This window comes from Meriones unguiculatus, chromosome 12, assembly GCF_030254825.1.
Source record: "Meriones unguiculatus strain TT.TT164.6M chromosome 12, Bangor_MerUng_6.1, whole genome shotgun sequence".
Taxonomy (NCBI): domain Eukaryota; kingdom Metazoa; phylum Chordata; class Mammalia; order Rodentia; family Muridae; genus Meriones; species Meriones unguiculatus.
The window spans coordinates 31,373,142-31,398,361 of NC_083360.1; the positions used below are offsets into that span (position 1 = coordinate 31,373,142).

General features: G+C 42.5%; 1 protein-coding gene and 1 non-coding gene across 16 annotated transcripts in view; both read right to left on the bottom strand.

Annotated features, from left to right (window-relative positions):
- Positions 1 to 25,220, bottom strand: part of Depdc5 (DEP domain containing 5, GATOR1 subcomplex subunit) — a 120,853-nt gene that overhangs the window by 64,103 nt on the left and 31,530 nt on the right. For 10 of the 15 annotated variants that reach the window (XM_021651852.2, XM_021651884.2, XM_060365517.1 and 7 more), the window contains exons 13-23: positions 24,003 to 24,106; positions 23,670 to 23,744; positions 21,847 to 21,981; positions 21,411 to 21,472; positions 21,221 to 21,294; positions 15,039 to 15,108; positions 13,751 to 13,787; positions 12,982 to 13,102; positions 9,959 to 10,179; positions 2,176 to 2,382; positions 283 to 418 (exon numbers count right to left, since the gene is read on the bottom strand). In XM_021651852.2, coding sequence (XP_021507527.1) covers positions 283 to 418; positions 2,176 to 2,382; positions 9,959 to 10,179; positions 12,982 to 13,102; positions 13,751 to 13,787; positions 15,039 to 15,108; positions 21,221 to 21,294; positions 21,411 to 21,472; positions 21,847 to 21,981; positions 23,670 to 23,744; positions 24,003 to 24,106 — 1,242 coding nt within the window. The remainder of the gene's footprint in view (positions 1 to 282; positions 419 to 2,175; positions 2,383 to 9,958; positions 10,180 to 12,981; positions 13,103 to 13,750; positions 13,788 to 15,038; positions 15,109 to 21,220; positions 21,295 to 21,410; positions 21,473 to 21,846; positions 21,982 to 23,669; positions 23,745 to 24,002; positions 24,107 to 25,220) is intronic. The other 5 variants (XM_021651909.2, XM_021651888.2, XM_021651927.2 and 2 more) reach the window with 1 other exon arrangement.
- On the bottom strand, positions 12,510 to 12,612 carry LOC132646954 (U6 spliceosomal RNA). Its single transcript, XR_009585276.1, has one exon. It is a non-coding gene; the product is annotated as a U6 spliceosomal RNA (small nuclear RNA).

Below are 25,220 nucleotides of genomic sequence, written 5' to 3' on the forward strand. Positions count from 1 at the left end.
AAAGAGATACCTCATCTTTGACCAAGGTTTGGAAGAAAATTAGGATGTTTACAAGACGTAAGCTCAAAATAAACCTAAAGCAGGGCCTTCGTACAGGCAAAATGTCATTATAGGCAAAATGTCAGGCTGTTTGCTTTTACCCTTTGCCCTGGGATGGGAATGACGCTGGCTGACAAAGGAGAGTCCTGACCCAATATGCTCTAAGTCACAACTGTGTCATTTTATCAGCAATCGTTCAGCACTGTCCTGTGCTACCTTCCAGGGCATTGTGCAAATCCTCACCTTCCTGCAGCTTCATGATATGCCAACTCCAACAGCTCTGCAGAGGAGTGGGTAGGGTCCCTCTGCCTGCTGCCCTGCAGCTCTGCCATGTTCTGCCGGGTTTGATGGTGGATCTGGATGGCCTCTCCAGAAGGTCCTACCCAGAGAAAGAACCACTGAGTGTTATTCACACTTGATAGCCTATGCTACACACGACAGCATACTCTTCCTTCTTTCCAAGTGCTGGGATCTGACTAAGCTCACAGCAAGAGGTATATTATATAAGGGACTATCAGGCTCCCACAGAGGACTCTTCCTTCAAGTAGGCCCCATGCTTAATCATGGCCAGTACGTTAAGAATATTTGGAATCCTTAGTTTCACACAGAAATAGAAAAGTATAGAAGGACAAAAGGATGAAAAGAAAAGAAAAATAAAAATGAAATAACAAGCAGGGGTGGGGGGGCATAGTGGTATACACCTTTATACCCTTAGTTCTTTCCTAGCACTCAGGAGGCAGAGGCAGGCAGATCTCTGAGTTTGAGGCCAGACTGGTCTACAGAGTGAATTCCAGGACAGCTGGGAATACACAGAAAAACCATGTCTCAAAAAAACAAAAACAAAAACCAAACAGACAAACAAACAAACAAACAAACAAAAAATAAACAAGTGTGATTCTAAGAATCAAGGGTGCTTAAGCACAAAAGAGACAAAGTAGGAAAGGTCAGAATTAGTTACGTCTTACTAAAAGGCACTCCACAGAAACATCCAAGTTAGGAGCTAAATAAGGTTAACAAGCGTTAAAGGAAAGATTTATCTGGGTAGAAGAAATATCTATGACAGCCCAAATGTGAAAGAGGTAAATATATGTAGAGATCAAGAGATTGGGTAAAAAGGGAAAGGGCCTCTGAGGACGGGAATGAGGAGCCAGGAGGTTGGGTTGCCTAGGGAAGAAGAAAGGGTCTTAGTTATTAGCAGGTCATGTGTCTACAAGAGGATAGCTAACTCAACAGTGTTTTGAGACTAGGTTTTTGGTTTGTTTTCTTTTTTTTTTTTTTTTTTTTTTTGTAATGTAGGCACGAAGGATGGAGTACAAAAAGCAAAAAGAGCTAAAGGTCATGGTAGAAAGTTCCCTTAAGAGGTCTTAGCCTAGGGGCTAGGGAGCTGGCTCAATCAGTAAAATGCTTACTAAGTAAGTATGAGTGAGGACCTGAGTTCAGCTTCCCTGGCATCCATGAGGTGGGTATGGCATTATGTACCTGTAACACCAGTGCTAGGAAGATAGAACAGGAGAATTCTTGAGGCTTGTTGGGAAGCTGGTCTAGCCCAACAGTGAGCTCCAGGTTTAATAAGAGAGCCTGTCGCCAAAACCAAGATCAATAGAAGACACTGTCCTCCACACGAACATACACACACACACACACAGCCCCATACATGTCCACATGCTGGCAGGGAGAGAGAGAGAGGGAGTGGGATATCTCAGCCTGGGGCTGAAGATGTAACTCAACTGAGACAGTTCTTCCCTGGTATGCATGAAGTGCAAAGCTCTGGGTTTGATCCCCAGTATCACATGAACAGGCTATGGTGGTGGTGATCATAAGTTCAAAGTCAACCTCCATTGCAAAGGGTGAAAATGAGGGGAAAATGGTAGCTCAGGAAAGCACAGTCCCTTTCAAAACAAACAAACAAACAAACAAAAAAAAGAGTCCTTAAGTTAACACAGCTGGTCAGTTACAGAGCTTCTTCTCAAGCATGTCTTCAAAGATGCTCCTGAGAACACTGGAAAGCCCAGCAGGCACACCCATCTCACTGGTGGGGCCAAGTTGAGATGCTTGACTAAAGACACATGGTTGACTCGTGCTTAAGACCAGAGCTAGGAACTCAGTCCACGGCCCTTACCCGAGCAGCCAGCTTACCTACAGGAAAAGTGTGCATCCAGCGCCTTCTGTTGGATGTGAGCTTCATGGGCATTCTTGATGGGGCAAAGGGGTTAATCAGTGCTCTCTGAGGTGTATATCCACCAGGTCGAACATGCAGCATGGACTCTGCACTACCCACATGGAACCTTCCTGGTGCACTAGAGTCCCGCTGCGGTGGTTCTATCATGTTCTCCAGGACATCTGCTGGCAATCATGGGGTTAGACAAAGACAAAGCACGAAGTCACAACAGAATCAGAATTAAGAAGACTAATGACAAGTCAAGCTATCAAAAATCTAATACATTGAACATATCAGGAAGTAAGTAAGAGAATAAAACTGTGAAACTCTGAAGAAATAAAACATGCTTAGGTTTGTTTATTTTTCAAATGTTTTGAAGACCTGACCCGGTGAAGACACACAAACCTAAGGGATTCCAATATTTTGCTAGGGGACTGTGAACACTGAGCTGGATGCAATGAGTAATAGTGGGACTTAAGTTATTTCCCTTGGGAATGGAGTGAATGTATACCCTATTTGGGCAAAACAATAGAAATAAATGTTTGAACCATGTGTGACAGCACATACCTACAGTCACAGCATTTGGATGGCAGAGACAAACAGATTTCTGAGTTCAAGGCCAGCCTGATCTACATAGTGAGCTCCAGGCCAGACAAGGATGCAAGTGAGACCCTGCCTGGATAAATAATAAATTAAAGAACAAAAGAAAAAAGAAAAGAAGGAAGAAAAGGAATAGAAACAGAAAATGGTGAGAAGACCAGCTCACTAAACCCATTTGATCTTGAACACACAAGGCTAGAATCCCTCTCCACTGGCACCGAAACCAAATAACACAAGTCCCAGCCAAAAGAACATGGGTGTAAGTAAGCCCAATCAAGAACTAGACAACAGGCATCTACAAGCATCATCTCTAGTCTTTTTTCCTCTTCCTCTGGAAATCAATGTTGAAGATGATGGCATCCTAGGATAAAAGGAATCTTGAGTTCCTCAGTGATTAAGAGGGTCCCCCTTCCCCATGAGCCTGTGTACTGAGGCAGGTGTAAGCAATCACATATCACTGTGTTAAATTGAAGACATATTCTCAAGGAAAAAGAATAAAGAATGTTCATGCTTGGCCAAGCAGGGAAATATTACGATATTTAGATTCAACCTATCTAGTGCAATGGCCCTATTACAGAGAAGGAGGCAGCAAGCTATAATCTGAAAGGATCTAAGAACTGAAACCCATGGGAACCAAGTCCCTTTTTGTGCATCCCATGCTCAGCAAATAACTATGCTGATTAGAAAGTGGCATGAGGGGTGGAGGGTTGGAGAGATGGCTCAATGGTGAAGAGCACTGGCTGTTCTTCCCAGGGGATCTGGGTTCAAGCCTCAGCACCCACATGGCAATTCACAATTGTCTGTAACTCTAGGTCCAGGGGATATGACACCTTCACACAGACTTACATGCAGGAAAATCATCAATGCTCATCTGTAATCTCAGCACTTGGTACACTGAGGCAGAAGGATCATTATGAGTTTGTGACCAGCCTAGGCTACACTGTAACCCTATCTTAAAAAGGATGAGAACAACTACAACAAAGGATTCCTAGGAAGATGGTTCAGGGCTTGTCTTACAAGGGTGAAGATCTGAGTCCCGGTCTCTATGACCAACATGTTCGGTGGCACATGCTTGTAATCCTATAGCAATAGAACATGGGACGTGCAGACAAACAGTTGGCTACTGGCCAACTAGTCTAGCTCACCTGGCAAAGTTGAAGCTAATAAAAAGCCATGCTGTTTCATCTTCACATGAGTTCTAGAAACTGAATGCAGGATATCAGGCTTGTCTAGCAAATTCTTTTACTAGCTAAGCCATCTTGGCAGGCCCTAAATGACAAGTTTCCAACAAAAAGTAGAAGGCACCTAAGGAAAATACCCTAGGTTGTCTTCTGACCTCCACACATGCAATTGCAGGTACCTACAGACGAGTCCTCTGAACATACAGTTATGTATACATAATTTTAAAATGAATGTATCAATCACCATTATCTAATATCTAGCATAAAACAGTCTACATCACTGTACTATTTCATCTTTGAAACCTGAATTGTATTTTGTATATAGTTATAGAATAATTAAATCACCACAAAAATTCTGTCCCTCCCCAGGGTCCGAGGATTGTTCAAGGTTCCTGAATAAACTGCATTGAAAAAAAAAAAAATTCTGTCCCTACACATAGTGGTGTGTGCTTGCAATTCCAACATCAGAAGGTGCAGTAGGCAGGACAATTAGACAGCTAACTAGAAGACTGGTCTAAATTACATGGTGATGTCTTCTATCAAGCCAAGTCAAAGCTCTATCCCTCACTATAACATACATTACATTGGTACATACACAGTTAGTATACAGTTCAAGCTTGTTGAAAATGGGACTCAGAGTGAGGAGGCCCTCCCTTGTTTCAGCCTCAAGCATATGTCATGTGTGCTCAAACAGCTGCTGTCCTGGCTCAGTGTAGCCCATGGCTTTGAGCTAGGGAAAGCAGAAAACAGAAAACAGCTAAGGGTATTACGGACACTGCACTGCCAGGTGTGATGGTTCATCCCAGCGTTGATGAGGCACTGGCAGCCATGGCTGTGCATTCCAGGCTGGTCATTCAGGCTACAAAGTGAAATCCTGCCTTTAAAATAATTTTTCCGCGTGAGTACAGGTAGAAGGTAAACTCTCTACAATAGCACTTATTATAACTTCTCCCATGATATACAAATATCTGTGGTGCAACAGGCATGGTGGGACACGCCTTTAACCATTGCACTTGGGAGACAGACAGGTAGATCTCTGAATTTGAGGTCAGCCTAGTCTACAGAGTTCCAGGACAGGCAGGGTTATACAGAGAGACCCTGTCTCATACATACATACATACATAATCAATCTGTGGTAGGAACAGGAAAACTAAAGCTCAACTGGGAATTCTGCCTGCCTGCCTCATCTTCCCCGGTGGACTTCTACTGGCTCAGTATAAACCTTTGCTCTGGAGACGGCACACTTGTTTACGCTCTCAATTCGGGGTTACTCCTGTGGTCTGCTGGATGCTGTGACTGATTTCATTATGTTTTGTTATCTGTCTGCTACTTGTTATCTGCCCTTTTACTTTTGTTGCTTACTTAACAAACTCACTCATTCAACACTAAAAGTACAGCTGACACAAACAGAAGACACTGTAAATCGATCAGTGCTTTGATTGATCAAGTAAGGAAAAATATGGCCTAATTAATTACTATGGAAATGAAAGAAGAAACTCAGCTGGGTAGGATGGGGCACACCTACCAACCTAGCACTAGGACGGTTAGGGCAGGAGGACTGTTGTAAGTTCAAGGATAACCTAAGTAATAGTAAAGTAAGACTTTGTCTCAAAAAGGGGCCAGGAAGATGGCTCAGCAGGTGAAGGTGCTTGCTGCTAAGCCTGATGACCTGAGTTTGATCTCCAGAACACACATGGTGCATCAACTACATGCGAAGTGAACGCAAAGTCAGCCTGGGCTATATGAAAGCTTTTTTGTCTCAAAAAAGTAAGAAAGAACATTTTAAAATAACATTCTTTGCATATAAAATGTAAATATTAAGTTAATGTAGGTGACATAGGTTACACTCTCTAATTATGCAGATAAACATCTGCTTTTTCTTTTGAAATTTCATGCTTTCATCCAGTTAAAGAAAAAAAATCCAACCATCAAAATGTTTATAGGCCCTAAGCAGAGCACAATAGTTCCTAATTGATAAATGTGTCCTGTTGCCAAGTGCTGAAAGTTTCCCCTGTTAATGTACGGAGTTATGGAAACCTCCCTGCCTAGCGGGCTCCTTCCACAGCAAGAGGGGCAAGTGTGTGCACACAGCATTGCTAAGGCTGTAAGCACAAGACAGGACGCGAATGCTTCCCAACCACATAGTCTTAGTAATGAAATCATGGAATACAATGGTTAGAGGAGAGAGGCTGGTAACAATGGCACTGTTCCATAGCTTGTCCTCTCTTGGGCACTAGGAATGAGCCCAAAGACTTCATCATGCTGGGTAAATGCTCTACCACTGAACTGCACTCCCATACACACCCACCTTTTTGGTTTGTATTTTTTATTTTGAGAGTATTTCTTTATTGCTCAGGCTGGCCTTGAACAACCATTCGGCCCAGACAGGCACTGAACTTGTAACTCTCCTGCCCCAGACTCCCCAGTAGCTAGGATTACAGACCTGTGCCACCAGGCCTGGCTGCAGAACTGTCTTGTTTGTTTTTGAGACAGAGTTTCTCTGTGTAGCCCTGGCTGTCCTGGAATGTGCTTTGTAGACCAGGCTGACCTTGAACTCAGAGATCCATCTGCTTCTGCCTCCTGAGAGCTGGAATTACTAGAGTATCCAGCTCCCTGTTGTGTGTTTTAATAGCAGTTGTGGTAAGATGAATCTTTATGTGATAAAAGCAAATAAAACATATGACTGCAGGTATAAGATGAATAAGCTCTGTAAATTACACCAATGTTAAATTCCTGGTTTTAAATCTACACTAAATTCATATATACTGTTAACCCAGGGAAGAGCAAAAGGGTCAATAGCCTCCCTATATACCTTTTGATACTTCCCATGAATTCATACTTATTCCAAGAATAAAAGGGCTTTTCTGTTTGTTTTTTAAGACAGGGTCTCAACTTTGTAGCCCTAGCTAGCACTGAACTCACTCTGTAGACCAAGCTGGCCTTGAACTCACAGAGATCTGCCTGACTTGGAACTTAAGGTCTATGCCACTATGCCATGCTTGTTTTTCTTGGTTTGGTTTGGTTTGGTTTGGTATGTCAAAGGAGCCTATAAACTCCAATGGCAGCTAGAGCTGGATACACAAGATAGGATACAGGAGGAACAGCACCTTGCTCTCTAGTATTAGACAGATTAGTAGGTGACAGCAAGAAAAACTGATATGGCTCAGTCAGTAATAGACTAACTACTCTTGCAGAGGACCTTGATTTGGTTCCCAGCACCCATGTCAAGCAACTCACAAGTGCCTGACAGGTAATTTCTGCCCAGGGGTATCCGACCTTTGGCCTCTGCACATATGCATACAGACTAATAAAAATTAAACACAGGAAGTGACCAGAGGCACCATGTCAGGTCTCAGAAGCAGTAAAATAGAAGACCCTGAAACAGCTCAAGAAGCAGGATAAGAAGATGAAGGAATTAATGCTCAACTAAAAGGAGGCTTGATGGTGTTCAATCAGAGGATTGACCTCGTGCAGGAGCAAATTGATACCCTATGGCAAATCGCTCAACTTGGCTGTCAATGAAAGTATGCTGGACTTTGAGTCACTAGCATACAACATGAGAATTTTCCCTGTGCTGCAAATCTGTCTAAACAATTGTCTAGCTATATTTTAGGTAATTGGCCTGGAGAATTCGATACTACGATGGAGCAGCTGAGAGTGGCCATTGTCACGGTAAATTCTACCAAAGTGGACGCAGGACTAGCCACAGGATTATCATCATGGATTGCTGCAGCCATGAATCATCTGAAGGAATGGGCGGGCATGGGAGCATTAGCAGGCCTTCTGGTGTTGGTCTCCTTGGTTTGCCTGTGGTATATATGCAAGATTAGAGTCTCACAACAGCGTAATGCAGCCATGACCATTCAGGCCTTTACAGCCATTGAAGCAGGACAGTCTCCCTAAGCATGGTTGGCTACCATAAAAAGCTAAAATGTTACGCTCAGGATGCGAGGCTAAGCACTGCACTCAGGGTCAGCCGCTTTGGACCCAGAGAAGAGCATGTCTGATTGCATGCGGGTTGATGCCCCAGGTCCCGCCTCTGAGAAAAAGGTATCGGATGGGTCTGATGCTCTTTGGGTGGATGACACCTAAACGAACATCAGTACAAAGTCCCAATTTATTTCTAATATCAGAGATCAGACCTCTACTCTTGCCTGATGCGTCTAAAACAAAAAGGGGGAACTGTAGAGAGCTGCGTAATGCCGCGCCTTAAAGATGGAGCTGGTTTCCGCCTTCCACCTTCCCTATGGTGAGTGCTCTCTGTCACGAACAATTCCACATTTGGCTAAGGCTGAGGATCTGGCTTGCTTCCATGTATGTGGACCTATCTGCATTGCCCACGTGGCACGCTGGGGTTGGCTACCCAAAGGCTATTTAAGCTGTGGGCTGGCTTTCCCCAGGGTCAGAAGATTGTTCAAGGTTCCTGAATAAACTGCATTGAAAAAAAAAAAAAGATGATGAAGACAAGGCTTTCAAGCGAAAACAAAAGGAGAGCAGAAATAACTCAGGGGCTAAAAGCCAAGGCCATGGGAATTGCCCTAGCTTTGGATCGAGAAATCTGGCAAAAGTAAACTGTTCCTTGGACCTGAGATGATGGTGATCATCTTCAATTCTACTTAAACATCTGGATTTCCTGCCATAATACCTTTGCTGCCAATAGCTAGAATAAATGTTATTCTGGAATCTGTTAATATTGTAGTAAACTTTATACAATGGTTCACTGTCTCCAGTTTTAATTTAACTCAGCTATTCCTACCTTAAACTGTGAATTTTTTTTTTGGTGGTGGCAGGATTTCAATACAAGTCAAAGGATGGGATTAAAGGTGTACACCACCCCCCCATCTAAATCAACTCATTTAAAAGGCTAAAAAATAAAATGAAAATTAAGCATAATAAAATCAGAAAGAGAATGAAAATACATGGCATGTCTGGGTATTTGTGAGAGACTGAGTCTAAGAATCTTTCTGTCTGCCCCAATGTGGATATTAAATCCTTTAAACAGAAGAATTATATTTGCATATAACTTACATATATACTTCAAATAATTCTAGACTAATTATAACAACTAATACATATAAATACCATGTAAGTATTTGCTATACTTTGTTATTTACAAAGTAATGAAGTATAAAAAGTCTGATCAAGCACAGTATAACCTTTTGTGTGTGTAGGTGTTTTGCCTGCATGTGCGTCTAGGTAACACATGCATGCTCAGTGCCTTCAGGTCAGAATGGGGCATTGAATCCCCTTGAAACTGGAGTCATAGATAAGGTTGTGAGTCATCATGCAGATCCTGGGATTCAAATCTAGATCCTCTGCAAGAGCAGCAATTGCTCTTAAATGATGAGCCATCCCTCCAGCCCCCAGTACATACACCTCAATACACACATATATATCCCAATCCATGGCTTTATTTAATCTGTGGCTAGAGAAATCCATGACTTTAATATTTGAACTGGGCCTGGTGACAAGGTCTATAACCCAAGCTAACTCTGAGGGCTGAGGCAGGAGGATGGCAGATTCAAGGACTATTTGTACTATAGAGAAAGTTCAAGTCCAGCCGGGGCAACTTAGTAAGATCCTGTCTCAAAATTAAAAACAAAACAAAACAAAAAAAAACAACCCTGGGATGTAACTCAATAGTATGGCACTTGCCCTGAATTTAATCTCCACTACCGCAAAGAAAAGGCATAAATATGCACAGCCAATTACAGAGGACACAGTTTTTTTAAGTATGGTACAAATGGAGATGATGAGAAAATAACAAACAGCTTTGACCCTAGACTAAAAATGACTTGTAGATAATGGACAAAAATATTTTAATATATATGCAATACCTAATATGACTGTACCTACTGGCTGGCTTGGAAATGACTAAAAGAAGAGACTCCACTCCACTCACTTCCTGCCACTCCCATCCCTCCCCACTGCAAAGAAACCACCCGTAGGCCTCCCCAGCTGTCTGCTTCAGCACACTGACCTCGGGTGCTGGTGTAGCCCAGTGAGCTGCTGACTTCATACTGGTGCAGGTGGGGGTTAGGGATCATCAGGATGTTGGTGCTCTTGCCCAGGGAGCTGTCGTCAGAGGCCTGGCTCCTCACTTCCTCAGTGGGCAGGGTGCGGCTTGGCAGGGAAGGGCTGGATGAGACATCGCAGGAGCTGGCACTCCTGCGACTGTGATTCTCCTGCTCTCTCACAGACCTGACATGCAAGACACAAATGACCACCATGAAAAGGACACTTCGACCTTGAGTTAAGATGTCAATGACGACCGTCAGTTGCACATACTCAGGGAATCAGTATCAAAACTCCCAATGTGAAAAATGATGCTAGCTTGGACCACGAATAAGACTTTGTCTCAAAGGGGGAAAAAGGCAAGGGCAAGGTGTAATCCTGGTAATTGGGAGGTTGAGGCAGGGAGGACACCATGATTCAAGGCCATCGTAGGCTACACAGTGAATCCGTGAGCTATAGAATAGATTCTGTAGCAAAACAAAACAAAATAAAATGTTGGGCGGTGTTGGCACATGTCTTTAATCTCAGCACTTGGGAGGCAGAGGTATGTGGATCTCTGTGAGTTCAAGGCCAGGCTGGTCGATATAGAGTGAGTTCCAGGACAGCCAAGGCTATGCACAAAGAAACCCTGTCTCAAAAAATTAAAAAAATAACATAAAAAAGACTTTTTATGGAGCTCCTCTCCTCTCTGGATCCTTCTATGCCCCCCTTTCAAAAGACTCCCTGCACTCTGCCCAAAGTTTGGCTGTGAGTCTCTGCATCTGCTTTGATCCCCGGCTGGGTGCAGTCTTTCAGAGGACAGCTATTGTAGGCTCCCATCCTGTTCCCTCTCTTCTGCTGCTTCTGATATCTATTCCGTTTGCCATTCTGAATGAAAATTAAGCATCCTCCCTAAGGTTCTCCTTGTTGTTTAGCTTCTTTAGGTCTATAGATTTTAGTAGGTTTATCTTATATTATATGGCCAGTATCACTTATAAGTGAGTATATACCATGAGCATCTTTCTGTTTCTGGGTTATCTCACTCAGGAAGACCTTTTCTAGTTCCACAAGGACCAACAAAACCAAAATACTCTGGACCCATGGGGGCCAACAGAGACTGATGCACCAACCAAGGATCATTTATGGAGAGGAACTAGACTCCCTGCTCAGATGTAGCCTATAGGCAGCTTAGTCCCCATGTGGGTTCCCTAGTAAGGGAAGCAGGGGCTGTCTCTGACATGAACTTGGTTGCCTGCTTTTTGATCACTCCCCTCACCCCCATGTGGTGACCTTGCCAGCCCACAGAAAAGGATCCAGGCAGTCCTGATGAGACTTGATAAGCTAGGATCAGGTGACAGGGGAGAAGATCGACCCCCCCTTTCAGTGGACTAGGGGAGGGGGAGAAGGGGAGAAAAAGAAAGGATGGTGGGACTGGAAGATAAGGGAGGGAGCTAACATCAGGATATAAAGTGAATAAATTATAAAAAAAATTTTTTTTTAAAATAAATACTCCATTAAAAAAACAAAAGAGGATTTTATTATTTTAATTATGTATGTTTGTCTGTTTAAGGATATGTACATGTGACCACACATGCCTGGATTGGATTCCCCTAAGCTGGAGTTACAGGAAGATTGTGAGGCCAATGTAGGTGCTGGGAACTGAACTCAGGTCCTTTGGAAGAGCAGAATGTGCTCTCAACTGATAAACCACCTCTCCAGGCCCTACAAAAAAAAATTATTTGGCCGGGTGGTGGTGGCATACACCTTTAATCCCAGCAGAAGCAGTCAGAACCCAAAAGTCTGACTGAATCCAAGGCTAGCTTGTTTTACTGAGTGAGTTCTAAAACAGCAAGGACTATACAAAGAAATCCTGTCTCAAAAAAAAGTTATTTGCTAAAAATGTATACTGAAGTTGGGCTGAAGAGATGGACCAGTGGTTAAGAACACTTGCTACTCTTGCAGAAGACCCAAGTCCTATTCCTATCACCCGTGTCAGTTGGGCTCACAACAGCCTGTAAGTTCCAGAAGACCCAACGCCCTCTTCAGGATCCAGTAGGCACTACCTGCGCAGTATCGGTGTCCACTGAAGAAAAGCCCGTACTTTGTGAATTGTATCTCTTAGCTACAGAATGTCTAAGAATCTTCCTGTATTTTGAGATAATACTTCATAACAAATGGAATTCCCAACGATTTCTACAACATGGCTTTCCTAAGGCTAATTTTAAAACTTTTAAAAAAATGTTTTGTAAGACTTATTTCATCCATGTACATACATGTCATACCCGGATGTGTGTAGATGCACCATATGTTTGCCTGGTGCCCATGAAGGTCTGAAGAGAACTTTGGATCTTCTAGAACCTTCCCAAATCTACACAGTTGTGCACTGGGTCCTCTGAAAGAGCAACAAGTGCTCTTAACCACTGAGCCATCTCTCTAGCTCCAATTTAAATATCCTTAAGGTTGCTTTCATAAAGGCCTCTCAGGTTTTCTTTTTTGTCTTAGAGAAGTCTGTTTTAATATAAACAACTGTTGGAATAAAAAACATGGAATGCTTCATGAATATGCATGTCATCCTTGAATAGGGGCCTTGCTAACCATCTCTGTATGGTTCTAATTTTAGTATCTGTGCTGCCAAAGTAAATAGACCTGAGGTTTTCCTTCCAATTTATTTATTTTTATTTTATGTACATTGGTGTTTTGCCTGCATGTGTGAGGGGTCAGATCCTCTGGAACATGAGTTACAGACAGTTGTGAGCTGCTGTGCAGGTATTGGGAATTGAACCTGGGTCCTCTGAAAGAGCAGCCAGTCCTGTTAACGGCTGAGCCATTTCCCCAACCCCTCTCAGGTTTTCTTAGCCAATCTTTTTTTTTTTTCCTGAAATATACTCTCACTATATAACTGAGGCTGGGTTTGAACTTGAAATCCTGCCACCTTTGCCTTCTGAGTCCTAGGTTACAGGCCTATGCCCCCATGTCTCCCCCACCCCCTGGGGGAACCTGATAAAAAACCTGCAGGTGGCGAGGCGCTGAGCCCGGGATGGACCAGGCAGCCGGAACACTTGAGCATCATAGGCATCATAATCTACTTGGATGGGAAGAGTATTCTCAGATTCCTTTGGAGTCCCAAGAGCTGCAGAAACACAAACAACACAATTAAAACACACTTCTAACAGACACTATCATAAGCATCAATTAGACACCTACAGGGATGACCTACAGAGGGCCATCCAAATCTGCGAGGCACAGGAGATCATCTACCAAGAAAAAGGTGGAATAATAACCCAAGTGTCGGGGTAGGCCTGACATAAACGTCAAAGTGATGTTTCAACAGTATAGAGTGGCTGCGCACTGGAGGTGTGTGCCTTTAATCCCAGCACTCCGGAGGCAGAGGCAGGTGGACCTCTCCGAGTTCAAGGCCAGCCTGGTCTACAGAGAGAGTTCCAGGACAGTCATGGCCACACAGATAAACCCCCTCTCTCTCAGGAAAAAAAAAAAGTAGAGTCAGAAAGGCAACATTAGCAGCACTTTAATCTTCTATAGTTTTGCTTAAATACTGGCTGAACATCGCCAGTCCTCTTCTACTTTCCACCAGAGCCCAGACCTGACCCACTCACTGCAGCTTACAAGATGCAACTACAAGGCGGCTGAGGACCTTTCCAAAGGTGACATAAGGAACATAAGACATTGGGTACCTTGCCCTTTACATAAACCTTTTATGATGTTTTATATTATTTTGTTGCCATGAATTAGCTATGAAAAAATGTCTCAAAATACTCACAAGTCTCACGGCCATTTTTGGTTTTCTCGGAAGCAGACTGAAAAATTAAATAGATATTTTATCATTCCTCAGCTAGAACTAACCTTAACACAGTATGTTAGGTGCTACTCCCCAGGGCCAAGACCAGGTCCCAGCTGTGTAGTAACTCACGAAAAGTGGGTGCTAGCCCCTAACACCTGCCTGCGTGGTGTCAAGCCAAGTCTTTCGGTTTCCACCTTGCACCGTATTTATTCACACAACCTTATCCATATGGGGCACAGACTAAACTGGATAGAGGCCTGTGTTGGCTGATTTTATGTCAACTCGACACAGGCTAGAGTCATCTGGAAGGAAGGGGCCTCGATTGAGGAAATGCTGCCTTTTCTGACTTCCCATCCTGGGCTGGTGGTCCTGTATAGGAAAGCAGGCTGAGCAAGCCACTGAAGAGCAGCCAGTAGCAGCTTTCTTCCATAACTCCAGGCCTCCAAGTTCCCACCCAATTTAAGTGGTTTCCTCAATGGACTACGATGTAGGATTTGTAGGCCTGATGGATTTGAAACTTCCTATGTTGACCAGGCTAGCCTCAGACTCACAGAGATCCACCTGCCTCTGCCTTCTGAGTGCTGGACTAAAGAAATGTGCCACCAACTTGACTGAGCTATCACTTTTAAAAGGGTTTCTAATGACTTTCAAATCTCCCACATCAATGATCAGAAATGATTTTTATAATGATCAAGCAACACAGAACAGCATAAACGTTCACAAGTCACCTGACACACACGGCTGACCTGATTTGCCAAGTACCAACCAGGAACTCGGTCACCAACGTTGTTACTTTTCCTAGTATCTGGCATGATTATTCGCATAGTTTGTGTTGGGGAGGGGCCCACATTTGAATTTCTATTTACTTACTACTACAATATTACCTTTCAAAGTTGTTGTTTTTCCTTTGCTGCAATGTGTATCCTTGTCTTTCCTTGTCTCAATAACAGTGGCCTCAGTATCCAAATTAAACCATTCACATCAAAATGAAATACTTTCCCCCCTCAACTTTGTCATGACTTTAATAGATATCAGGCAGCCTTCCTGCTTTCCGGCTGAGGACTAAATATAGGGCCTTATGCATGCTTGTGAAAGGGTTCTGCATAGGCTATAGCCCCAGCTCCTCCTTAAAGTTTGAACACAAAAGTTTTTAAACCCCATTTATGAACCTAGTCAGGGCAGAGGGGAGGTGACAGTACTTCAAAATCAGAATAAACACAAGCCTGTGTGACAGCCCCTGAAAGTTGTTCAGATTGGGAAAACATACCTTCTTTCCTGCCAGTTTTATTCGTGGAGTGAAACTGTTACAGAAAAGCTGGCTTTTGGATGTGTAGAAACTGTTAAAAAAAATAAAAAGGTAATTAATCTATAATTCATTTATTTATTCTTATGTGCACATGGTGTTTGGCCTGCGTATACGTCTGTGTGAGGGAGTCAGATCCATAGACAGTGATGAGCTGCCATGTAGGTGCAGGGAATTGAACCTCAGTCCTCCAGAAGAGCAGTCAGTGCTCTTAACCAATAAGCCATCTCTCCAGCCCCATTTTTTTATTGTTTTGTTTTTTTCTGAGACAGGGTTTTTCTGTGTAGCCCTAGCTGTCCTCAAACTCAGATCTGCCTGCCTCTGTGTCCCGAGTGCTGGGACTAAAGATGTGCACTACTCTACCCAGCTTCATTACTAAACCTTAAGACAAGATAAGCTCATCTGTGCTTGGCTTTGTTTTAGGTTCACAAATCTTCCCAGTTCTAGCCAGTGAGATGGCTCAGTGGGTAAAAAGCACTGTGCAAACCTGACAATGTGATCTCTGCCAACCCATGTTGAAAGGACAGAATCAATTTCCAAAGCTGTGCTCTGACCTCCACATACACCACATTCATACACATATCTCACACACACACACACACACACACACACACACACACACACACTAATATAGCCAAGCATGCTCACACTCTGGAAGCAAAGGCAGGTAGATCAATCTCTATGAGTTAAGAGGGCAGCCAAGGCTATAGAGTGAGACTTTGTTGGTGATGCCGATGTGATGGTGTACACCTTTAATCCCAGCACTCAGAGGCAGAGACAGGTGGACAGCTGTGAGTTCAAGACCAGCCCAGTCTACAAAGCGTTCAAAAGACTGCAGGACAGGCAAAACTACACAAAGAAACCTTGTCTTGAAAATTCTAACTTCAACATTAGGAATGATTTCAACTGTTGCTCTGGCCTTTTCTCCCCACTGGTTAGTGTACACGAGTCTTAACTGCTAACTAAATCAGAATCATCTATGTCAGGAAGGGAAGCAGCAACAACAACAAAACAAAAAGAAACAAACAAACAAAACACCTCTTTATGTCAGGATACTTTCACCCTGATGTTTGGTACACTGTTAGGTCCACAGGAAGTTATTCACTCACTGGTCTGTACTTAAACAAAACAAAACAAACAAACAAAAAACAGAAAAAAGGTTAGTCCTCAAGAAAAAAATAGCTGATCCCACTGAATCCCAATCCCTTTAAAAATCATGGTACAACCATGTCATGAACCCATGTTAACTGGAGACAGCCTCACACCAGAGTGCTGAATGAACACACAGAAGCTGTACTGCCTTCCCATTCCTCAGGGACCTTGGACTTTCTTGTATTCTCGGTCATAAATTTACAAATAATGTTTGGAATGTTGTCAATTCTACCTTCTAGAAAATCTCTGACTACAAACAAAGCCAGGTATGGAGGCACACAACTTTAATCTAACACTTGGGAAACAGGGAAAGGTATATCTCTGTGAGCTCAAATACTGGTCTGCATGATGTGGCTCCAGGACAGCCACAGTGGTCTCAAAAACAAAACAACAACAAAACACAACAACAGCAGCAACATAAAAGCAGCAGCAGCATCCACAGATAACTGACAGGCCATGGGGACAATATTATGGTACACTAAGCACATAAGAACACAAGAGTATCACCTGAGAACTTGCTATTGGACATCCAGCCAACCCCGAGAACGTGATTTCTCCCAGAAGTCTAAAGGATAAAACTAAGTAGAAGGTGCTATTTTCTTCTCAGACATCAAGAATAAAAGATATGAATAGAACACAGAGAAAACAAAAACAAAAGATAGGGGTAGAAAGCTGGCATGGTGGCAGATGTCCATTATTTGAGCCCGGGGAAGGCTGAAGCAGAAATGTGTCCATAGCAAGACTGTGTCTCAAGAAAAAAAGAAATGGCTGAGGACATTTCTTAGGCAGTAAAGTCCCTGTCATGCAAGCATGAGGACCTTGGCTCATTCTCCAGAACCCATGTGAAAAAGCCAGGCTCAGTGCTATGTACTCGTAATCCCTGCACAGGGAAGAAAGACACAGGTAGATTCCTGTGGCTCACAGGCTGGCTACCTAGCCTACCTGGGAAAGCTCCAGGACAGTGAGAGAGGCTGTCTCAAAAATTCAAAGTGAATAGTACCAGCAGAAAGACACAGAAGCTTGCCATCTGCCCTCCACAAGTATGTACACATGTATACGTGTACACACAGCCCATACACATGTGTACAATTACAATGAAAATATCTCACATTCTAAGGCTGGGACTTTTGTTGGATCTCCCAGCCAGAGTTAATAATATACTTTGAAGACACTCAAGACTGTCTTTAGGAGAACAATGTATCAAGGGGTATGATGGTGCATGTCTTTAATCTCAGCACTAGGGGAGCAGAGGCAGCTCCAGGACAGCCAGGGCTCTGCAGAACCTTTAAAAGCTAAACTGTAATCTTAAATTTGTGTATTCTTCCTTGCCCTGACCCATAAACAATGCACGTGTGTATGTGTGTGATGGTAATACATGCCAGAAGGTTTATAAGGTTGCAAGCAACCTTATAAAATGAATGACTATCCACCATAAATGTTGAAGACAACATACAAATATTGCTTGATGGCATTTGTTTGCTTGTTATCTGGGTCAGTTAGACTCTCCTATAAAATCCTGTTAAACATTTCTGCAAAGTATCCCTCATCCCTTCCCCATGTGATGTATTTCATGCTGCTCAATAAAAGAGAAAGCAAAGTATTTTGTTAAGAACACAAAGAAACACACACCCAAGAAGATATGCAAGACAGCATTCAACAGGCACAAATTTGGACTCTTACAACAAACAGAAAACTACAGAAGACACAGGAAAACAGAATTCCAATCTTAGCTCAACCTTGCTCAAATTACACCAAGGGAAAGCACTTTTTAATTTATTACTCTCAACTCAACGCTGACACATTCTGGGTATTCTGAGGCTGTTATTAATGTGTTCACATTGACATATACAAGTACTCCTACACACACACACACACACACACACACAACAGAGACATAAGTTACAAAATAATGTGAGACAGAAAAATTGATTTCTATTAAGTTGAATCATGAAATGCTAATTTTCAGAGCTACAAACAATCTAAAATCACAATTTTCATTAGGATTCTAGGGTTTGTTTGTTTGTTTGTTTGTTTGTTTTGGCAAGGCTAACAATAAAATGTGAGAAGCAGGTATCAGTCCCTCCAAATTGTCAGCTTTAAAAGTCCTTCATGTAGCAGGGCTTGGTGGTGCACACCTTATGATCCCAGCACTCTGGGAGGCAGAGGCAGGCGGATCTCTGTGAGTACAAGGCCAACCTGGACTACACAGCAAATTCAAGATAGCCAAGACTACACAGAGAAACTCTGTCTCAAAAATACAAAACAAAGTCCTTGATGTGTGGTTCTATCCTGCATCATAATGGCACAGAAAGCTGCCAGTGCAGGGTGAAAATAAAATAGGGTAACTAAGGAATCTTCCAAGTTACTACAAAAATAAAATTTCTAAAAATACAGAACTTTGATTGGACTACATATATTTCTATATATTCTATAGTTACTTTTTACCTTTCCTAAACTGAAGTAAAAACCATGAACTATGGTATAATTAAACAATTGTGATTTCTAATTGAAAACCGAATCTAAATGCATTAAAAAGTTACAAATAAAAAGGTCAGCAAAATGGCTCAGGAGGCAAAGGTACTTGCTATTGTAACTGGACTGGCAGAAATGAAATTATTCTAAAGAGACACTTGTGTCCTCAACCTATGAGGCTATTGAAGCAATGGGCCTTAAAGAAATGGGAATTCCCCAGAAATTTCATGTTGGAGAAGGGAAGGCGGCTTGGCCAGTACGGGACTGGTCTCCTGGAAAGAGAGTTCACGCAGTTCTACAATCTGTGAAACCTCCTACAGGATGCGACAGAAACCCAGTCAGTGATGGATCAGTGGTGGGCAGGACCACATCTTGATCAGCATTGTTCTGAGGTGCACATCCCTCGGTCTTCTATTCAAATTCTGATCTCACTTCAGGACCCGAAAAACAGAATTGAGGGGTTTTCTGGATCTTTCTCTCCATCTTCCTAACACATAGTCAATCAATCTTTTTCTGCTTTCTAATTTTTTTTTTCTTCCCTTAGAGCCAAAGACAAAAAAAAAGGGGGGGGGGGGCGCTGGAGAGATGGCTGGGGATTAACAGCACTGACTGCTCTTCCAAAACATCCAGGTTTGATTCCTAGCTCCCACAAGATAACTCACACATGTAACTCCAGTTTCAGGGGACTTAATGCCCTCTTCTGACCTCTGGGGACATGAGGCAAGTATGTGGTATATATACACACAGGCAAAAGACCCATATAAATAAAGTTTTTGTTTTTTTAAGTGTGATATTGTGTGGCTGGATGTGGTGGCTTATAGCTTTAAAAAAACTGCTGAAGTAGGACAATCAAAAGTTTGAGACCAGGTTGGCTACATAGCAAGACCCTGTGTCAAAAAAACAAAAAACAAACAAACCCAAAACCAAATGTCATACATTAACCTAAAGAAAGACTATGGAAAACCAGCCACATAATATTTCATGGGCTCTTGGAGAAAAAAAGGTATTTGAACAGGATAATTGTAGTGGCTAAATAGATAATCCGTGTTCATTTCTGGTTCTTCCCTATGAATAATTATAGGTGACCAGCAACAATCACTGTACCAATAGGAATATAGCTCATGACAACGATAAAAGACACATAAGCAAGGCTGTATTTGTAATGGGTTTCCAAGCTGCTCTCTAGCATATATTATCAACTTAAATACTATAGACACAGGATCAGCAAGATTGCTCAGTGTTAGGTAAAGGTTCTTGCTAACAAGCCTGACGACCTGAGTTTGGTCTCCAGGAACTAACTACATGGTGAAAGGAAGGAAAGAACCAAATCTTACAAATTTTCCTCTGACCTCCGCAAGAGTGCCATTGCATGTGCAGACATGCACACACATAAATAAGTTTAAAAAGAAACTGTTAAAAATATGCTATAAAAGCCAAAACAGAAGGTTCTATTGAGCTGGAGGCATAAGTAAGGCAAGCAGTCTCTCCTCGTGGAGCCTAGCATATGACCAGCAGCACAGAGAACAGGAAGCACCAGAGAAAAAAGCATATTCTGGCTGTTGGGGAGTCACAGGACAGGGATTGGAGCTGGGTCTTGAAGGAAATGACAAGCCTGAGGCCCAGATCTGAGGATAAGAGGAGGGTATCAAGAAAGGGAAAATGGTGGCAGGAGATGAGGCTGCAGGCATCAACTGCATCAGTCCTTATCAAGACCTCTTGAAGAAGCAGATCAAGCACATAGAGAGGAGTGGTTTAAAGGCTTTTGTCTCCAGAGCCCCAGGATGCTGGCTTTTCACGTCTTGCAGAGAAGAACACTAACATTTTTTTACTTCTACATCTTGAGCTTCAAACTAAGACTATAAAAAGTATTTTGTTACTTAGGAACAAAAGTAAAGAAGGAAGAAAATAATGGTCTAAGAAAGTGATTCTCTATAGCTGTGGGAGAGCAATTCCTACTATGCAGGCTGGAGAGATGGCTCGGTGCTTAAGAGGACCTGAGTTTGGTCCCAGAACCCACATCAGGTTCAACCACCTGTAATTCCAGCTGCACATGATCCAACACTTTTGTCTGGCCTTTGTGCCTACCCATAAACAAATGATATATGCACACATAGAAATAAAGCTAAGTATTAAAAAGAAAATCCCAAGGCCTTGGGATGACCCCAGTACAACCAACAAATAAATGAATGAATAAATAAATAAACAAATAAATGAATAATAAGACAGGCAGGCAGGTTCGGGTGGCTCAGAATACAACCAAGCAACCAACCAACCAACAAATAAATAAATAGGCAAATGAATGAATGAGTAAATGAATAAATAAATAATAAGGCAGGTAGGCAGGTAGGTTTGAGCAGCTCAGAATATGATCCAGGCATTCAGGAGGCTGAGGTAGGACTGTCGTGAGTTTGAGAGTTGGCAACAGAGAGACCATCTCAAAAAACAAAACAATAACAAATTTAAAGAGCCAATACTAAGGAAACTATTCAAAATATTTATCTTTCACTCAAGATCATACCTACCTGTGGTTTATCCAGTGAGGAATATTATAATCGTCACCCAGCCGAGAATCCCTCGGTACACTCCGGTTGTGTAGCTACAAGAGAAATGCCAGGGCAGAGAAGCTAGAAAACAAGCTGGCTATGAAATGCTCCAACTTTTCTATTTAATTATTCTTCATCTGGTCTTTCAGAAGGATCTAAATTCTATTACCTTGAATAACGGCACAGCATGTAAGGGTTGCTCTCCCATGCACACTAAATCCACACCAATTCCTAAAGAGGGAAGAATGAAAAAAGGTGGGAAGAGGAAGACAACAGGTAAGTACTCCAGTCTGTGAATGGCATCACTAAACTCGGTATAAGGCAAAGCTGACTTGCTGTGCTGAAATTTATAAGCTTGTCATTGCTCCTACACAGGAAAGACACGCATGCACTTTCTGTTTTCTCTACTATGATTACCCAGAAGATTACTACTGATTACCCAGAAGATCTGTAAAAAGACAAGCAAGGCCTCCACTATTCAAAATCTAGTGATACCCCTGACCCCCTTGCAAAGCCCTTCATAATCTAAGAAGACAATGAAAACTCAGTTCTAGGACAGCTCAGGCTGAGAACACAGGGAGACAGCAGAAACCAATGACTGTTACCATTATCAATCATCCGCTGCTTGGTCAAGATCATGAGTAGGCGGTCCACTTCAAAGACACCCACCCCAGGCGTGATCACCACAGACATCTGCCCAGTTCGGTCAAAGTTTCGGTTGATGTAGTGCTTGTCAAACACTTAAAAGAAAACAAAAATCCCCCACAGTGATGATGTCACAGCTTCTCAGAAGCCAACACACACAAGCATCTCTGTGCTTTCAGAGCACTTGATACACATTCTAGTCATATCTACCGGCACATCCTGAAATCTACCAAGTCATGCACACATTTACCCTTCTGCTTTAGCAATGCCTTAACAAGACCTTCATGTTACCCTTTATCAATCACCCTCACTGATGTCCAATACTTGCCCTATACAGATTTAAGTGCTTAATTTTATGTCATAAACTTACAACATCTGTCAACGAGTCTGTACCAAAAACTCCAAGAATCAAATATGATACTTTACTCATATTGGTTTGTTTACTGTGTGTACATTCAAGTGCCACAGTGTACATGTAGAGGTCAGAGGACAACTTGTGGAAGTTTGTCCACCATGTCCACATTCAATGAACTGAACTCAGGACATCAGAGAGAGAAGCACCTTTGTCCACTGAGCCATCTCACCAGCCCTCAAATATTAATTTAACACAGTTTGTAAGAAAACAGATCAACAGCTTTTAAGTCATGTGAATTTAACAAACTAATTTTTATTCCTGAACTAATTATTGCTATGAAAAATCTTCAAAATTCAAATGTGACAAAAAGAGTAGTAATAAGCTACACTGTATTCTAGAATTCCCTGGCACCTGGATACAAACTCATGGAAGGCAATATGATGAAGTAAAAACACAGCAGCACTTCCACCTCTTGCCAGTGCTGCTAATGGCCACCTGGAGCTGGCCTTATCAGTCTTTCCAAGAGGATGAGTGGAATTCCAAACACAGCAGAGACAGGGTCATTGGAGACTGAATATGGCTCCAGGAATTCCTACTGCTGTGTTTCTCAGAGCCACCAAGGTCTCCGTCTTCAATGAAAAGAGCTACCTAAATCTTCAAGTTTCCTTTTCAGTTGGCAAATAACAGTATCTCAGCTGCCTCATAAACGCAGGGAAGCCTTAGGAAGAAATCAAACCACAGCCAGAAACTGGCTCTTCTTCCAGCAGGACTGAGGAGTGCCTCGTTTCTACTCAATATACCTTCTCCACTTAAACTCTAAGAATCTAGCATATGCACCTTTTGTGGCTTGGTTTTTCACTTTTTTATTTTGTGTGTGCATGTATGGGAGGGAGCTACTGTGTGCATATGGAGGACGACCTGCTGGAGTCATCTCTCTCCTATGATCTCAGAGCTCAGGACCTCAACTTGGCATCGGGCACCTTTGCCCACTAAATCATCTCACAGACTCCTTGTTTTTGTTTTTGAGATAGCATCTCTCTACTGGCTCACATTCTCTATATCCTCATACGTATGACTTTCCTACTGCAGGCTCCAAACCCCAAAAATATGTGTTTTCTTTTAAAAAGCAGAATTTAAAAAAAATTACCTAAAATCAGCTGAAGGATGGTGTGATAAATGAAAACATAATCTGTAGTAAAACAAGCAGCCGAGAAGGAATCTGGCCAGCTCATTTCCACAGAGGCAGATGAAAACACTAAGCTGATTCCCCAACAGAAGGCCCACAAGCCAAAGAGCAATCATTGCTACCATCCAATTAGAATGTACTGCTTTGAGTTAATCTGAAGTGTCAATGAGAAGAGAGCCACCAGGTCTGAGTCTATGAGCCACACGGGAAGCATGAGGTCAGCTTACTGTGCTCTTACTCACCATTGAAAGACAAGTTGATGGCCTCTAGGTAGTTTCCTTGTGCTGAGGTAGAATTGTCTCCTTGAGGAAAGCCCCCTGAAGCAAAAGATACAAGACAAGGGAAAACACTTCAGGAAAGATGAGCTCTTAAAAACTAAGAAGAGAGCAGGTCACAGTGGTACATGCCTTAAATCCCACCACTCAGGAGGCAGAGCATCTCTGAGTTCCAAGCCAGCTGGTCTACTGAGTGAGTTTCAGGACAGCCAAGGCTACACAGAGAAACCATGTCTTGAACACAATTTCCCAAAACAAAAACAAAAACAAGAAGGCACCTCTGACACATGGATGCAGTACCTGCCTGTTCCAGTCGCACCAACACTGGATACTGGATAAAGAGTTTTTTAATGGTCACAAGGAGCGAAGTCCACTCTTCCCTTCTCTCATTCTGTACCACCACTCTGAAAAGAATATTATCATGAAAGAGAAATCGAGCACCTGGTACATACATGTTCTCAGGATCATTATTACAAAGTTTCGAGGAAGGAGGAAAAATGTGGTTAATAGCAAGTAATAAGCAGGGGATGAAGGGATAAATGTTTACAATTCAAGGACTGAGAACTAAGGAGGTACAGGTACAAGTTCAAGGCCAGGCTGGTCAACGTAGCGAGTTTCAGACCAGCCAGGGTTACTTGGTCAACAAATAAACACCCAAACCCAACAAGCTAGGCGTGGGGTCCCAACCCTTTGTCCTAGCAGTCTAGAGGCAGAAGCAGGAGAATCTCTGTGAGCTCTATGCCAGCCTGATATATACAGGGAATTCCAGGCCAGCCAGGGCTACAGAGAAAGACCCTGTCTTAAAACAAAACAAAACACAAATAAATAAAATGGCTCATGAAGAAAGGCACCTAACCTGATGCATCTCAGGGACCCACAAGGTAGGAGAGAATCCCAACGGTGTTCCCATGAGGACATACACATGCCATAAGTAAATAAGTAAATCACGGCTGCAGAGATGGCTGCTCTTCCAATGGACCTAGGTTCAATTCCCAGCACTCACATGGCAACTCACAACGTCTGAAACTCCAGTTCCAGAAGATCTGACACCCTCACACAAACATACAGACAAGCAAAACACCAATGCACATAAAATAAGTAATTAAATATTTGTAATCTTAAAAATAAAACTAAGGTGGTGGCATAACATTCTTGTGGACTGTGTACAGCTCACCCTTGTTCATTCAAATGCTGATTTCTCTACCAGACATTGCATTTGTGTAAACATGGCACCATTTGATCTCTGTATTGTCAATAAAAGCCAAATAGCCAATGCTGAACAATACAGAGACTAGGGTGGGACATCCTGGTCCCATGAGGAGAAGAGAAACAACAGGATGGATAGATGCCTGAGGAGAGGATGAGAAAACATCAAGATAAATGAGCCAGACCTAGGATATAATTAAAAAGCAAGAATAATGTGGAAAACCTGAATGGGAGGAAACTATACTAGCTTGGAGGTTTAGGAATCGAGTAATTATTGTGCAACATTGTGTTCTAGGCTAATTAAATAAATCC